Below are 15,802 nucleotides of genomic sequence, written 5' to 3'. Positions count from 1 at the left end.
CTGACCCTCTCCTTCTGTTTGAACCTCCAGTGATCTTGTATTTGTGACATCACAATCCTTTGTTTGTCACATCAGTCAGTTGCCATGGACATGATGTGTCTAGATTTATGACTTCCGTGCAGGATCAACTAAGAGCAGATGGGCTATGAGGAAGAGATATTTTATTGCAACAAAACTACCCTAACAATTATCAAATCTGGCAAGAAACAAACAGAAAACTACATGACAGGTAAGGGATGGGTTCCTGTTACAAGTGGGATACAGGCTTTAAAGTTTTTCACAGTATAAAGGTCATCTACTATATATACCCAATTATTATTATTAGATGTGTGGTTTGAATTGTTTTCGTAACAGCCCCAAAAGGCCTGCCAGGCTGAGGAAATGTATTCCATCTCATCTGGTCAGAGACCATGGATTACACCAGAATACAAAAAGAGACTGATTGACCTAAGCACTTATCCCATTCCAGCTGCTTACTGGTATTAATATATTTTGAACAGGTAGACTTCTCCTGGTGAATTTTGGGAGCACTCAAGATCATGTCATAAGTCATTTAAAATATCACAAATACGTGAAAAGCCAGACACATTGTAGCCTGTTGGGGTATGCTCTGAGTACTTGGGACAAAATTTTCAAAAACACTTACATGATTTAGGAGCCTATGTCCCACTACTTTTTTCTTCCTCCCCTTCTTGGGGAGAAAATATGACATACTAAAGAGCTCTTTAACCGAGCAGAGAAAGGCAGAATAAGAACCAATAGTTGGAAGCTAAAGTTACATAAACTATAATTAGAAATTTTTAACAGTGAGAGTGATCAATCATTGGCACTAACGAACACGGAAAGTGGTTGATTCTCCATCTCTTAAGGTCTTCAAATAAAGATTGGATGGCTTTCCGGAAGACAAACAAGTTACTGGGCTCAATACAGGTGTAACTGGGCGAAATGGCTTGTGATATACAGGAGGTCAGACTTGATGATTGAATGGTCTCTTCTTGCTTACTCTCTATGCATCTATGAATGTTGAATACTTAGGGAAAAGTCTCATTGGCTTTTTCTGAGAATGAAACTTTGATGCCAAAGTCCCTGAGACACTTTTGAAAATTATACCCTTAGCTACTATCCTTCTCCCCCTATTCCTTACATCAACTGTGATGATGGAGTTTGCGTTGCCAATAGGAACTGATCTGGGACGCAACTCATTCCACACAGGCCACCATACAGCCATCAGATGGTAAGGACTTTTTGCCATTATTGCTTTGGATTTGAACTGGTGACCCTAGTGGTGAAAGGATCCTACAATCAATTCCAAGAGGCAGCTAGTCCCGCTGTGATTTTAATATTGATCTCTCCAACTCTAATTAAAAAAAGGAACAAAGAATTGCTGTTCTTCCCATACAAGGCTGTGCACGATTCACAATCACGCCATGTGCTCTCAGCCTTGTTCTCATACGGGTGGTTGTGGATAGTTCTCTGAAAACATCCACTCAATGTGCAGCACAGTCAAAAAAGCAAACAGAATGTTGGGAATCATTAAGAAAAGGATAGCTAACAAGATATAAAATATCATGTTGCCTCTATATAAATCCACGGTACACCCACATCTTGAATACTGCATGCAGCTGTGGTCACCCCATCTCAAAAAAAGATATATTGGAATTGGAAAATGTTCAGAAAAGGGCAACAAAAATTATTAGAAATATGGAACAACTTCCGTATGAGGAGAGATTAATAAATAATTAATAAAATAATTAATAAAACTGGGACTTTTCAGCTTGGAAAAGAGACGACAAAGGGGGAATATGATTGAGGTCTATAAATCATGTCTGGTGTGGAGAAAGTAAATAAGGAAGTATTATTTACGCCTTCTCATAACACATGAACTAGGGGTCACGAAATGAAATTAATAGGCAGCAGGTTTAAAACAAACAAAAGGAAGTATTTTTTCACACAACGCACAGTCAACTTGTGGAAATCTTTGCCAGAGGATGCTGTGAAGGCCAAGACTATAACAGGGTTCAACAAGGAACTAGATAAATTCATGGAGGATAGGTCCATCAATCGCTATTAGCCAGGATGGGCAGGGATGGTGTCCCTCACCTCTGTTAGCCAGAAGCTAGGAATGGGTGACGAGGGATTGATCAGTTGATGATTACCTGTTCTGTTCATTCCCTCTGGGGCACCTGGCATTGGCCACTGTCAGAAGTCAGAATACTGGGCTAGATGGACCTTTGGTCTGACCCAGTATGGCTGTTCTTATGCGATCTTCCTTGAGCATAGCAGTGATTTCATATTGGGGGAGAAGGAGGTTTCTGCTCACATTACACTAATAAATAGCTCCATCAATTTATTTCCTATACAGCTAAAATAAAATTAATATGTAAAACAAGCCCCCAGTAGCTTGGAAGCTGGTTTATCACACTCCATCCAGAAAGTGTCTTTTTGGTGTTAAGCAAAAATGACAAACCTTTGAAAAGGGTCCATAAATGCTGGAAAATGCTGACAATGTTAATAGAAGCTACATGAACACAACATTATAATTAAAGTCTTCATGCAAAGACAATGACTTGAGCTTCTCAGGCCCATGTGGGCATTTTAAAATAAAGATCAGACGGATTTTGATCTCACTGCTGTGTAAATCAGAAGTAACTCCCCATTTGAGTCAGGGGAGATCAGAATTAGATTACAAGAAGATGGTGAGTAAAAACCAGCATTGGCTTCCTTTTAGTATTGGTCAGAATCCAGGGCTAGAACTGGGGAGAAACCCCTGCACTTCCCACTCAACACCCCCCAATTCATCTGCTCATGCATGTTAAGAAATGCTGGCAACTTGCCCACACAATGTCAGCTCAGTCAGCATCAGACAGGCTGCAGTCAGAAAGGAGAGTGACCCTATTATTCTTTCACCAGTTCTCCTCTGTTTAAAAAAGTTGTCAGCTCTTCCCAGATAAATTTAATTGGCCTTGTGGTCTACGTCCTTCGGTATCTGGGGACCTTGCTGCTGGTATGTGTGGTGGTGTCCTGGGAGAATTGAAACAGGTCAACGATAAGGCACTCAGCGATCTCACTGTCAACAATACATGGAGTCCCCGCTGTAGGAGCTATTAGCCGCCTCTGATCTAAACCTCCAATTAAAGTGGTGATTAGGCCCAGTGAGGCATTCTCTGTCCATGAATTATTCATTTCCCTTCACAGTAACAGCACCAGGGGGATTAGAATGAGAGCTGGTGAAAACAGAGGCATTTTAAACAGGGTTTTAACCATATACAAGCAAACAGTTATCTTTCAAATCTTTCATCTTTTCTCCTTTTGAAAATATAGGCTCCCCCTCTCTCCCCTGCACCTTCAGAGCTATGCTTCGGCTGGCGAGCAAACCCTCCCTTGAGGCTATGCTGTCAGGGATGTTCCAGGTGGCATGACAGAGTTCCCAAGAGTGGCTTTTAGAGCTCTAGACCCCTCAGACACCAGCTATATCAAGAAGGGAGGGCTCGGGGCCTGGTCACCTCGGAGGCAGGAGCTTATGGAAACAGCAAATAATGAAGCATTTTGTTCTCGCTCCTGCTCTTGCTCTAAATCTAAGGGGGACTGGACTTCCTTGTGTGTCTGCATGTGTGTGTGTAGGGTGGGGGGAAGGGTTACTTTTAACACAGATATCTCAGTATGGTCAAATGGAACGTGGGTTTTTCAGAGGAGCACAGATCTGCCACTCACAGACTCAAAACATCTAGGGTTGTAGCTTTTTAAACACTTCCCCACTGCCCTCATATTTGCTGTGTTGGTGGGTGACTTCAGCTCTCAATATAGCCAGAGAGTCCATGGACATGGTGGCCAAAATGCTGGTGAGCTGCCAATTCCTTGCTTACGCCAGCACTGCCACCCTCACTACCATCGGTGGGACAGCCCAGGTGGTTGCGACAGAGAGAAATGCCAGGGGAGAAAAGGCAAGGGGGATAAGCAAGGCAAGGCCCCAAAGGCTGCTGTCCTGGAATCTCTTCAATTTTCAGAGGAGTTTGCCACGTGATTTCCCCTGTTTAGCAGAGTGATACATTGCTAACTTTTTAATAAAGATAGTAATAGCACCAAACAGCAGCACACTGAGGGCTGTCAGCCTCTGTCTAGCTTTTATCCCAGGTAATGCTTTTGCTCATCTAAGCCCTTTTTTAACATTTTCACAGATGCAGTTTCTTTGGGAGTCTGTTCTGCAGATCCATTACTCTCTGTATAAGGAAGTTTCCCTGAGCTCTCTGAATGGCTGGTGCTTTCCAAGTTTTTTATCCTCTGGAATAGTTATTATAACCCAAGTCCCTTTATCCTCCTGGCTGCTCTGTTCTGTACCTTTCCCAGTCCTTCAACCTTCTCCCTGTAATATGATGCCCTGATAGCGTCAGACCCTCCATGCGTGATCTCTGCAGCCTTTTGTGCCGTACCAGTGTGATCTCCTCCTTTCAACCCTTACTAGCATAACTAGCACTTGGATATATTACACTACATCAGTTCCTAAGCCACTGTTGCCTCTATTGTTTCTAGGTCTCACGGAATCCAGTGTCTCTCCCTTTAAGGACTGGCCGGCCCTCCCAGCTCTGTGTTCTCTAAAGTTTTGCCCACCTTGCAGCACATCCCCTTCCAGAGGTCAAGGATGAGCATGAACAGGTATGAGCTCACCACTAATCCTTGCAGAATTCCCTCTTTTAATACCCCTTCACCATAGGAACTGTCCCAATGAACCCCCACTTCTTTGTTACCAACCCATTAACCTATTTATCCTGTTGAAAATTTCACCCTCAATATTGTACTGTACCTGGATACCTTTAGACATTAGCCTCTAATGGAATACTGGATCAAAAACCTTTTCAAAACACAAGTAAATTAGCTTTCTGCTTTACCCAACTGCTTTTCAATTGGCAGTTCCTGAAATAAATTAATCAAACCTGTTTATCAGAATCTCCCTTTTGTAAATCCAGACCAATGTAACCCACACCTGTCCAAGCCATCCCTTACTTTTCCCTCTACAGTATTTTCCAACACAGAGGTTAGACTGGCAAGTCTGTAGTTGTCTATTTCCGCCCCGATCCCTTTATATATGGAGATGTGCATGTGTGATCCGTTACTAGGACTTCTCCAGGCCTTGGCTATTGTCTCTGCTAGGGGTACTCTCATTTGTCCATAGGTTTGGTTTATTCTAGTGTCAGCAATCCAGCCAGCAATCTGTCTCCAGTTCTAATTATTCTCTTTTGTCTGTTCCAGAGGCACTCTCACTCCTTTTTCACCTTTTTTCTTTATCCCTTGGAAAACTTCTCTCTCGTTCTGGTGGTTACTCTCACTTTTCCTACTGAAAACAAAGGCAATGAAATCATCTTTCTCCCTGCACCATTTTAAGGTATGTCTACACTATAAACTTAAGTCGACCTATGTTAAGTTGACTTGCAGCCACCACAGTAATTGCTGTGGTGGTGCATGTCCACACTACCCTCCTTCCGTTGGTGGTCCACGTCCTCACGGGAAGCACTTTCGCCGACTGAAAAGGGACAGTGTGGGGGGAGCGGAGAGCCCAGGCTCCCAGCTCTGCACGCAGCTCCCTACTGGAAGCTCTTTGCCCAGAGTCTGGGCCGTTGCTGGACTCCCAGCAGGGAGCCTGAAAAGCCTTGGTGTAGCCGGGAGCCAGGATGCAGCCATGTGTCTTGTTGCTGCTGCCCAGGCTCCTGGTGGGGAGCAGGGAGCTTTGGTGCAGCCAGGCTCCCCATGGGGAACCCGGGGAGCAGCCCGATGTGGAGAGGGGAGCCCAAGCAACAGCCCGGGTGGGAGCCTGGAGTAGCCAGGCTCTATCTAGAGCCCCCCACCTGCCCCAGTGTGACAGCCTGGCTTTCTTGTCAATTTCACAGCTCCTCTTGTGGAAGTGGAGTTACCATGTTGGTGTTGGTAGGGAACTTACATCGACAGGAGCAAGGCTGTAGTGTGTACACTTACATAGTTAGGTCAACCTAAGCTACCTTCCATTGACCCAACTCTGTTGTGCAGACTAAGCTTTAGTGTTTATACTGCGCCCGTCATTGTGGTATCTAGGCACCTCACAAAATTACAAAGTGTGCCCGTGACAAAATAATTCTCATACTTGCTCTGTCTTTTTGTCAGCAGGGACAAGATTTGGTGTAGGAGGGGGATGATGTCCGAGTGTGTTATTGGGGGCCGGCAAGATTGGAGAAGTGCATTTGCATTTTGTTCTTCTGATCCTGAGTGATTTCCAGGTTCATCAGCCAGAGTCCGAGAAAGCTTCATCTCCTGTACACACGAAGCTCCCTCCAGTGGAATTGAGCTGTCGTGGGGGAGTCATGACGACACCTGGCAAGGTGTTCAGTCCCCTCAGGTAATTTGGGTGCCATGGAGAACTTTGAAGATAGAAACCAACCCCCTGCAATTGAGACAGTACTCCACAGGGAGTCGGTGCTGAGAAGCTTAGCCCTGAAGCGAGGTGTTCTTGGTGGCTGTGCTGCTCAGCAGAGGGGAGGCTGGGTTCTGACCCCAAGCTTGTCTCTCTCACCAACTGAAGTTGGTCCAGTAAAAGATATTCCCTCACCCATCTTGTCTCTCTAATAACCTGGGTCTGACATGGCTACCACTCTGCATACAACAATGGAAGAAAGCAAATTTTACCTTTATTTATTTGGCAGTTTAGCTCAGTCTCCCTCTTAAGTATTGAAAACTACAACAGTAACAAGAAAGCCAAAGAGGAAACATCACAAAGATGCAAAAGCTGCGTGGAGCAAAGGCAGGGGGAGGAAGATGCATCAGAAAGCAAATTTTGGCTATGTATGGGCTGGCCACATTCGTAACCCTCAATAGGCACCAAGGCCACTCAGAAAGAGGTCAGCTGGGCTACTTGTCCTTAGAGTGAATGCAATGGCACTCTAAGCCCCTCGGCTACACTGCGAAGGCTGTCACATATCTGCCCAGAAGGGGGCGGACCTGGTTTAGTGATATAGTTACTCCACAAATTCATGCTCACAGGTGAGAAATGGTTCTTTTTCTCAATGCGGATGCAGTGACAGCACATTCTCAATCCAGGACAAACGAGACCTGACTTGTAGGGTCAGAACAGACTCAGAAAGGAAAAGCAGCAAGACAACCCTTGTCCACAAGAAGCAGCTGCTTGTGCTGAACCTTACACATAAAACCAACAGTGCGGGAGGGACAGATCAGAACTACTTCCCCGAGCAGCCTCCCATGTGGTGACCTCTAAAATTGCTCTCCAGCCTCCATACATTTACAGAACTGGAGGTGTTAAGTTGTAAAGGAACAATACACCTGCACTAAAATAATAGTGAACAGACATCCTATCTCAAGTACCCAGCGTTGTTCATTTTGCTAGCTGGGGGAGAACCTAACTGAGATACCAGACATGAATACAACTTCCAAGGTATCACAGACTGGGGTTACAGGCCCATCCCTGTGACTCGCTGCAGAAGTGGAGCTGCTGGACTGATCCACCTTTTCCATTGAAGACTTCAGGTTGTGCTGGAGGCTCTGAAGAGCCTGAGCCAGTCTGTGACTGCTCTTCATTGAATCAAAACAAAAAGCAGCAAGCAGATTCTGTTAAAAACCAGTGAATCTGCAACAGATCATTCTAAATAAATAAATTCCACCTTGACACAGCATGCCTCTTTCTTCTCCTCATCAGGAAGAGGTGGAGGAAGGTCAGATGATGCCCTTAGAACTAAGGGTGGCTAGGCCCTTCAGTTAGAAGGGAAGCAGGCTCAGAGAGCCCTCCGTCACTGATGCAAAGCATACGTCTCACCAGTCTCTCCAGCAGGCCTGATTCTCAGCTGAACACAAGGCTTCCTGCTTGCCCATGTATTACATGTTAACCTTTCATAGAGAAGGTCAAAGAGCCAGCCCTTCTCTTGGGAAGGCAGAAAAGCTATTAGCCAGGGGCTGAAGCAAAAGGCGAACCACAGAGGACTCTGTCCTTTTGCTGTGCTGCAGTGCGGAAACACAGAGCCTTTGGGAACAAGGAAGTGCTGTGCCAGAGGAGATGGATATAGACTCAACCTAGCCAGCAGTGTCACTTCTGTGGAGGCAAGCGTGTGAAAAACAGAGACAACCGGCAGGAGGGTCTATGCTGGAACTTGGTTTGCCTGCTTCCAGCAGCTCTAAGAAGAGCTGGAAAATCCCTGCAGACAGACAGGGGCTGACCCCTCTTTCTCAGACACCATTAGGCAACTGTTGTACAGCACGTCCCTTGTGGACTATAAAGAGAGGCTCTTACTAAGATTTACCCTCTTTCTTTATCATACAAGTGCATTTACCTTTATCACGGAAAAGCCCTAAAATAGCTGGTAAAAACATGTTACCAGGACCCTTCAGTAAAAATGCTCTGCCACAGCTGAGTGAAGTCAGGACTGGGCTGCAGGCATTTTTATTTCTTTATGACAAACTGGGGTTAAGATGCACATTTCAGCTTTCCACACACAGCTCCGCCAGTGCCTCCTGCCTGATATCACAGCAGCTACTCCCATGATTCTACCCAGACACCTCAGTCACCACTGGCAGCACCCCACATCCTAACCCTGCTTCCCCAGCTATGCCCAGGCCCCTCAGTCCTGACAGGCAGCATCCCTCATCCTAGCTCTGGGTCCTTACACAGCCAGAGGTGACATGGGGGGGAGGGGCACACAGGCCCCACCCCCGATTTCTGTGAGCGTGGAAGGCACTGTCCTTCTCATGCTGCACCTCACCCGTGGCACATTTCCAGCTTGCCTGGCTCCTCTCCCCAGTAGCAGGACCAGAGTGGGGAGTGGAGGCAGTAGGACAGAGCCACTTCTCCTGCCGGGTGAGGGTGGCCGCTCCTGCAAGAGCCTGGCTGGGGTGGCAGCAGTGGCCCGCGCAGAAGGTTACCTTACCAGGACAGGGAGAGCGCACCAGCGCTGGACCTGGCACAGGGTCACTAGGGAAGACATCAGGAGCAGGTTCCCTGTGCTGAGTTAGAGGCATTGCCTGCACCCCTCCCCCTGCTGAAATGTCTGTGAGGGCCAGGGAACTCCAGGGAGAAACTTTGTTGCTGTGAGTTCCCTGCCCAGGGACGGGGGCTAGCCCATGGGCATGTGCGTCCCACTCCTGCAGCCCCAGCCACCCAGGAGCCAGAGGGATTGGCTGTCCTGGGCCAAGGAGGTGGGACTGGAAGGTTCCTGCACCCAGAGTTGACGCATGGGCCCCCCAAACCTTTAAATTGTGCCTCCCCATTAAGAATTATGGGTCACCACAGTTCTCTGAATGCCCCTGAATCCTGACCAGCAGCACTCCCCTCATCCTACTCCTTGACCCCTCCTTCCCCCACAGCTTTGCCAATGCCCCCAATCTTGACCAGCAGCTTCCCGCCTAACCCAATCCTGACTTGGAGAATGTGTGTCTGCATCCAAGTTTCTCCCAAGTAGAAGAATAAAATGCATTTAACAACAATAAAATATAGGTTGGCACAAAGGTCTCACAACCCTCTCCACCTTAGAAGAAGATTCATACCTGGGACACGAACTCCATGCAAGGGGTTAGAAAGTGCCATTCCAATCTCCGTCATCCCGTACCTCTCCAGCAGCGTGTGTCCGGTGATGTTCTTCCACCTCTCCAGGACTGGCACAGGAAGGGCTGCCGATCCTGAAACCATTAACCTGTGCAAGGAAATGCCACGCGGTGAGGATCACCAGTATATTCTTTACTCTAGAGAATTACTTCTGTAGTACAAGAAGCCTTTACCCATCTGTAGTGCCTTGGGGAATCTCAGACCATTCAGCAGCATCAGAAAGTTACATCACACAGCACAGACATGGCAGTTCCTCCATCACTTGCAGTCTAAGTCAAGACTGGATGTATTTCTAAAAAGATACCCTCTAGCTCAAAGAGAACGTATGGTCTTGATGTGGAAATTATTGGGTGAGGTTCTCTGGCCTGTATTATGCAGGAGGTTAGACTAGAGGATTAAAATGACCCCACATATGAATCACTCTTGCAAGTATCATCGTTCTCACTTTTCAGGGTGAGAAATTAAAGCACAGAGAAGCAAAGTGATTTGCCCAGCTTTGCAGAGTGGCGAAGTTTAGAAAAGAATCCAGCAGGGCCAGGCTTTAACCAGGCACTCTGCCTTAATATAACTGCCTACACATCTGTGCTTTGGAGCCAGGACTGTGAGCCTGTACGTGACGGATGGTTTTTAATAAGCAAGAACAGCCTGCCATTGGCCTGGTCATTGGACTGAAGCAGAACCTGGTGCCACAACTCGAGAGAGTCCTAGGGAGCCTGGAAGCACTACAGGAATGACATCATACAATCCACTGTGCTCACTGCTGGAGCTACCCTTGAGATGCTCTGTACAAGGCTCAAACTTCTCCATTCCTCCATCACCTGCACCCAGCCTTCTTCATACCCTCCCCTCATAACATTTTCCACAGTGTTAGTGAGCCTTCTCCAGCTCAGGAAGGCTGGGACAGTGTGAGCATATCTACGGTAGAGGATGTACTTTCTAGGTCTTGTCTGTAAGCCTCTTAGGCTGTGAAGACGGGCATCTTTCAGCTACCTAAAATTATCCTGGCACGTGGCACGTATAAAATCCTGGACATGAGGCTGAGAGAAATGCTCGTCATAATGTTCCATCAGCCTGGAGTAAATAGTGGGGACCGCCATGAAGACGTTGATCCGTGGAGTTCTGGGGTTTAAGAACTTCTCCCAAACCTGAAAAGGAAAAAAGAAAAGACACCTAAATACAAACTGTGGAGGAGAATAGCCTTCATGTCACTGCCACCGCTGGCTCTTCCATACCACCTTTGGGAGAAGGCTCATAAGCAAGTACTTTACAAACCCTCCAAATAGCTATGTCAGCATTCTTTAGTATTATGTAAAGGGAAACTGAGGCAGAGGGAGGGTTGTCAAATCAGAATACGAGTCTATCCAGTGTGGTTTCTTATCTCTAACTCATGCCTAATACTTAAGAAAACAATGAACCCCTGCATCCCTGCCATCTTGAACCCAATCTACTGCGCAATGATGTCCAAATAAAACCTCCATCCTGACCCCCACACCATCAATCAATTCTCAGAAGCACCAGGGGAAGAATCTTGGCAGTGAATCCCACCACTGCTTTCACTCTCCCAATCAGACAATGTGGGATAATGTGTAGAAACTGTACCTTCCAATAGCCAGCACCTTTTAGAACTGTTAAGATATGGATGTTAACATGCACATGAAAACAAACACGTATGGCAGAGTCCATCCATTCCTCTAGGAAATACAGCCCTGGATAGTGCTATATGAAGTCACCAGCCTTTCAAAGCTCAGAGATCCTCTTGCTTCTTAAAGGGAAGAAATAGCATATTGACCACTACAATACACAAGGGTCTGAGCCAAAGTACTCGAATCACAGAGAGAAACTCTTGCAATGTGTATATGTGGGGGGAGGGAGATGGGAGATCTACTTCGCTGGAATGTTTATAAGTTCAGATTCCAAGGCCAGAAGGCCAAATCTAGTCTTGATTTTAACATGGTCAGTGATGGAGAATCCAGCACATCTCTTAGTAAGTTGTTATAAGTTGAATTTGTCTACTTTTACCTTCCGGCCAATGGATCTTGTTATATCAAGGGTTCTCAAACTGGGGGTCAGGACTCCTCAGGGGGTAGTGAGGTTATTGTGTGGGGAGTCACGAGCTGTCAGCCTCCATCCCAAACCCCACTTTGTCTCCAGGCTTGCTGTGTGAAAGGGGTCACCAGTACAAAAGTTTGAGAACCACTGCGTTATATCTTTGTTTGCTAGACTGAAGAGCCCTTTGTTACCAAGTTTCTGTTTTCCATGTAGGTTTTATAGACTGATCAAGTCACCCATTCACCTTCTTTAAAACTAAATAGATTGAGCTCCTTGAGTCTTTCACTCTAAGGCAGGTTTTCCAATCCTTTAACCATTCTTGGTGCTATCTGAACCCTCTCCAACTTATCAACATCCTTCTTGAATTGTGGACACCGGAACTCAAGATAGGATTCCATTAGTGGCTGCACCAGTGCCAAAGACAGAGATAATACAACCTCCCTAACCCTAGTCAAAATTCCCCAGTTTATGCATCCAAGGATCACGTTAGCCCTTTTGGCCACAGCGTTGTACCGTCTCATGTTCAGCTGATTATCCACCATGACTTCCAAGTCCTGTTCAGAATCACTGCTTCCCAGAATAAGTCCCCCATCCTGCAAGTATGACCTACATTCTTTGTTCCTAGACGTATGACCTTACGTTTAGCATATTGCAGTGGTTCTCAAACTGTGGGTCGGGACCCCAAAGTGGGTCCCAACCCTATTCTAATGAGGTTGCTAGAGCTGGCATTAGACTTGCTGGGGCCGGGGGCTAAAGCTTCAGCTCGAGGGCTTTAGCCCGGCGTGGCAGGGCTCTAGCTTTGGCTTCAGCCCTGGGTGGTGGGGCTCAGGTTACAGGCCCTCCCACCTGGGGCTGAAGCCCTTGAGCTTTGGCTTTGGCCCCTTCTGGGGTCATGTAGTAATTTTTGTTGTCAGAAGGGGGTCGCAATGCAATGAAGCTTGAGAACCCCTGGCGCATTGAAACACACAGTTTACTTGCATCCAGCTTATCAAGTGATCTGGATCACTCTGTATCACTGACCTGTCCTCTTCATTATTTACCACTCCACAAATCTCTGCATCATCTGCAAATTGTGTTTTCTTCCAGGTCATTGATAAAAAATATGAAATAGCATAGGGTCAAGAACCGATCCCAGCAGACACCAATAGGAACACAGCTGCTCAGTTAGGCTTTTCCATTTACAATTACATTTTGAGACCTATCAGTTAGCCAGTTTTTAATGCATTTACTGTGTACCATGTTGATTTTGTATCATTTCTAGTTTCTTAATCAAAATATTGTGTAATACCAACTCAAATGCCTTACAGAAGTCTAAATATATTATGTCAAATTACCTTTATCAACCAAACCTGTAATATCATAAAAGATATCAAGTTAATTTGACAGGATCCATTTTCTATAAATGCATCTTGATTGGCATTAATTATAGCATCCTCTTTTAATTCTTTATTAATCAAGCCCCTTATCAGCCATTCCATTACTTTGCCCGGATTGATGTCAGACTTACAGGCCTATAATTACCTGGGTTATCTGGCTTACCCTTTTAAAATATTGGCATACTACCTTTCTTCCAGTCTTCTGGAACTTCCCCAGAGTTCCAAGACTTATTGAAAAATCAACATTAACAGTTCAGAGGGCTCCTCGGTCAGCTCTTTTAAAACTCCTGGATGCAAGTTATCCAGATCGGCTGATTTAAAAGCGTCTAGCTTTAGAAGCTGCTCTTTAGCATTCTCCTGTGTTACTGGAATGTAAAGTATTCCATCATATTATATGACTTCATCATCCAGCTTTTTCCCCAAATACAGCATAGAAATATTTATTGAACTGTTCTGCTTTTTCTGCATTATTGACAATTCTACCATTTCCACATATACTTTAAAAGTTTCTTACATCCTTAACTCTGCTATCCATAGATTTTTTCTTGGGTCCTTTTGCTTCCTTTATCCATTTTCTACAATTCTTAGCTTCTGATTTAATTAATTACTATCAACATCCCCTTTCTTCTATTTGTTTTTATATATAATTATTTTTATAGCTGATTTCACTTCTCTACTAAGCCAGGTTGATTTTTAACCACTGTGGCCTTCTCTCTCAGCTGTGGGAGTGTGGCTTTTTGAGCATCTAGTAAAGTGTTCTTAAACAATTCCCAGTTATCATTCACATTTTTCTGTTTCAATTCTCCATCTCAACTGACTTGGCTCAATTATTTTCAGCTTTGTGAAATGGGCCCTTTTCAATTTTAAATAAGACATAACCCTCACTGGAAATTAACCTCTGATGACATCACAGGAACATGCACCTCCTGTATATCCTGACACTCCATTGGTTTGAAAAATATTCCATCAAAGACTTCTACTAAGATGCAGCCACAGTCTAACTGGCCAGACGGCTCACTTTGGGAGCCAGCAGAGGAAGCTTTCACTAACTGCATCCTAAAGAAACACGCAAAAAAAAAGGACAAAAAGTCTTCCATCATCCGTCCTACTAATACTTGGAAACTACAAACTGGGTCAAATTCAAGGAGTTTGCTATGGAAATGTGTGAATGACTCGAATGGCTCTTGGACTGGCCGAACATCTCCATCTGGGGCCATTTAGAAATGGAGGAGGAGAGGCATAAATATTTAAATTTGGTTGACTTCCCCCTATGCTGCCACTCATTCCCCTTGCTGAGCATTCCCCAACACGGGAGCGGAACAACCCCATCAATAAATAAAAGGCTGTTGCCAGCTCGGCTTTGGGGACAGCAGGCTCCTTCCCTCCTTTCTGGATTCTGCCCTGCTGTTGATAAATGTATTTCTTAACAGCTCCTGACAATGCGTGCCTCCTCTCCCCTCCCTCCCTTGGTATGCTCAGCTGCACAGAGGTGCATGCAGTGGGGAACAAAAGCGTGAGTTGATTGAAGGGGAACAAGTGATTCTCCTTTATGCTGTCACCCTGGATGCCAGTGCTGCTCGGCTACTTTTCCCTCAGTCCTGCTCTCTGGCTCAATCTCACTACTTTTTACTTCACTGAACCACCCCCCCCCCCGCCTCTCACTTCGCTGCCTTAGAACAATCAGGCCTTTAAAAAAAAAATACAAACCATCTTGTTATTGTTAATATAGCAGGACACATTTAACAAAGGCCTCAGCCCCACTGAACTAAAGGGAGCGTCTTCCCATCTCAGAGAGTGCTTGGCAGGATGAGTTATAAATGCACAGGTTAGAAATCCACCAGATACAGTAGAACCTAATCTAAAAGGACCTCCTTCCTTCTGCTGTTACAGGAGTCGGGGCAATAGCACCTGAAAAGCATCAGGGGAAAGTGGACTGGGAGGAGACCAAATCCATGGAGCAGATGCAGTGATTCACACCCCACGTGGGGAAATGTTCCATTCCAACACTACCGAGTCTTGGGTAAAGGCTCCTCTGCAGCTGCTCCATGTCTTTGGGAAGGAAAGAAAACTACCAAACTCTACAGATGTGCCCAGGCCAGGGAGTTACACTGGAAAGTGCGCAAGCCCAGCTCAAGCAATGAGCAGTGAAAGAGGGGCCAGTTGGCTCCCTGGCCTTGGGGAAACGTTGAGAACCAGAAGCGATGGCAACAGTACTGGGAAGGGCAGCAGGGGCAAGAAAGTATATTTTCCTTCTTCCGGCAGCCACAGATGGAAAGGGGAGTGACAGGGTGGAGGCCATGGGAAAGAAGAAACACATGCCTAACTGGGGTGTCACAACCTCATGTCTCCTACTCAGGTAACTGCTGCCACCCCCAAGCTTTGCACCTGCATATTTTATATCGTGTCCCCCCCTTCCTCTGCTCCCTTATTCCAAGGAGCATGTCGCAGGAGTGAGGTGCTCTTTGAAGGTCACTGCAAGAAAATCCAGGTGCCACAGCTCCCCTTCAGACTTGGTTAACAAACTCTTACGGTGTTACTTACAATAAAAGAGCTCAGTTCCTGTTCATCTACAGAGGCCGTCTTTATACTCTCAAGCACTGCAAAGGCTTATTATGGATCCCAGGTCATGCTTCCTTCTCAGAAGCTGCTGGGTCCTATGTCCTCCGAACTTGGTCTTGATGCCCCATTCCCAACCACAGAGATGTCTGGTCTGTAGGATCCACCACTGCCTACTCAGTCAAAAAAACAAAAACAAAACAAAAAAAAACAACAACACACCACAAAAGTTGAGGAGGGTGGATCTGAAAAG

The 15,802-nt window shown here is 45.8% G+C and overlaps 1 protein-coding gene across 8 annotated transcripts in view; it reads right to left on the bottom strand.

Moving 5' to 3' along the window:
- The window catches only part of ACSF3 (acyl-CoA synthetase family member 3), a 104,025-nt gene that overhangs the window by 67,382 nt on the left and 20,841 nt on the right, over nt 1–15,802 (bottom strand). For all 8 annotated transcript variants that reach the window (XR_006275040.1, XM_043494839.1, XM_038368441.2 and 5 more), the window contains exons 4-5: nt 10,559–10,713; nt 9,511–9,656 (exon numbers count right to left, since the gene is read on the bottom strand). Coding sequence is in view for 7 of the 8 variants with exons in the window: in XM_043494839.1 (XP_043350774.1) it covers nt 9,511–9,656; nt 10,559–10,713 (301 nt within the window). In the remaining variant the exon portion in view is untranslated. The remainder of the gene's footprint in view (nt 1–9,510; nt 9,657–10,558; nt 10,714–15,802) is intronic.

The sequence above is a fragment of the Dermochelys coriacea genome, chromosome 12 (assembly GCF_009764565.3).
Source record: "Dermochelys coriacea isolate rDerCor1 chromosome 12, rDerCor1.pri.v4, whole genome shotgun sequence".
NCBI classification, from domain to species: domain Eukaryota; kingdom Metazoa; phylum Chordata; order Testudines; family Dermochelyidae; genus Dermochelys; species Dermochelys coriacea.
Note: the sequence above shows the minus strand (reverse complement) of the source record. Positions and strands in the feature narration are given on the sequence as shown.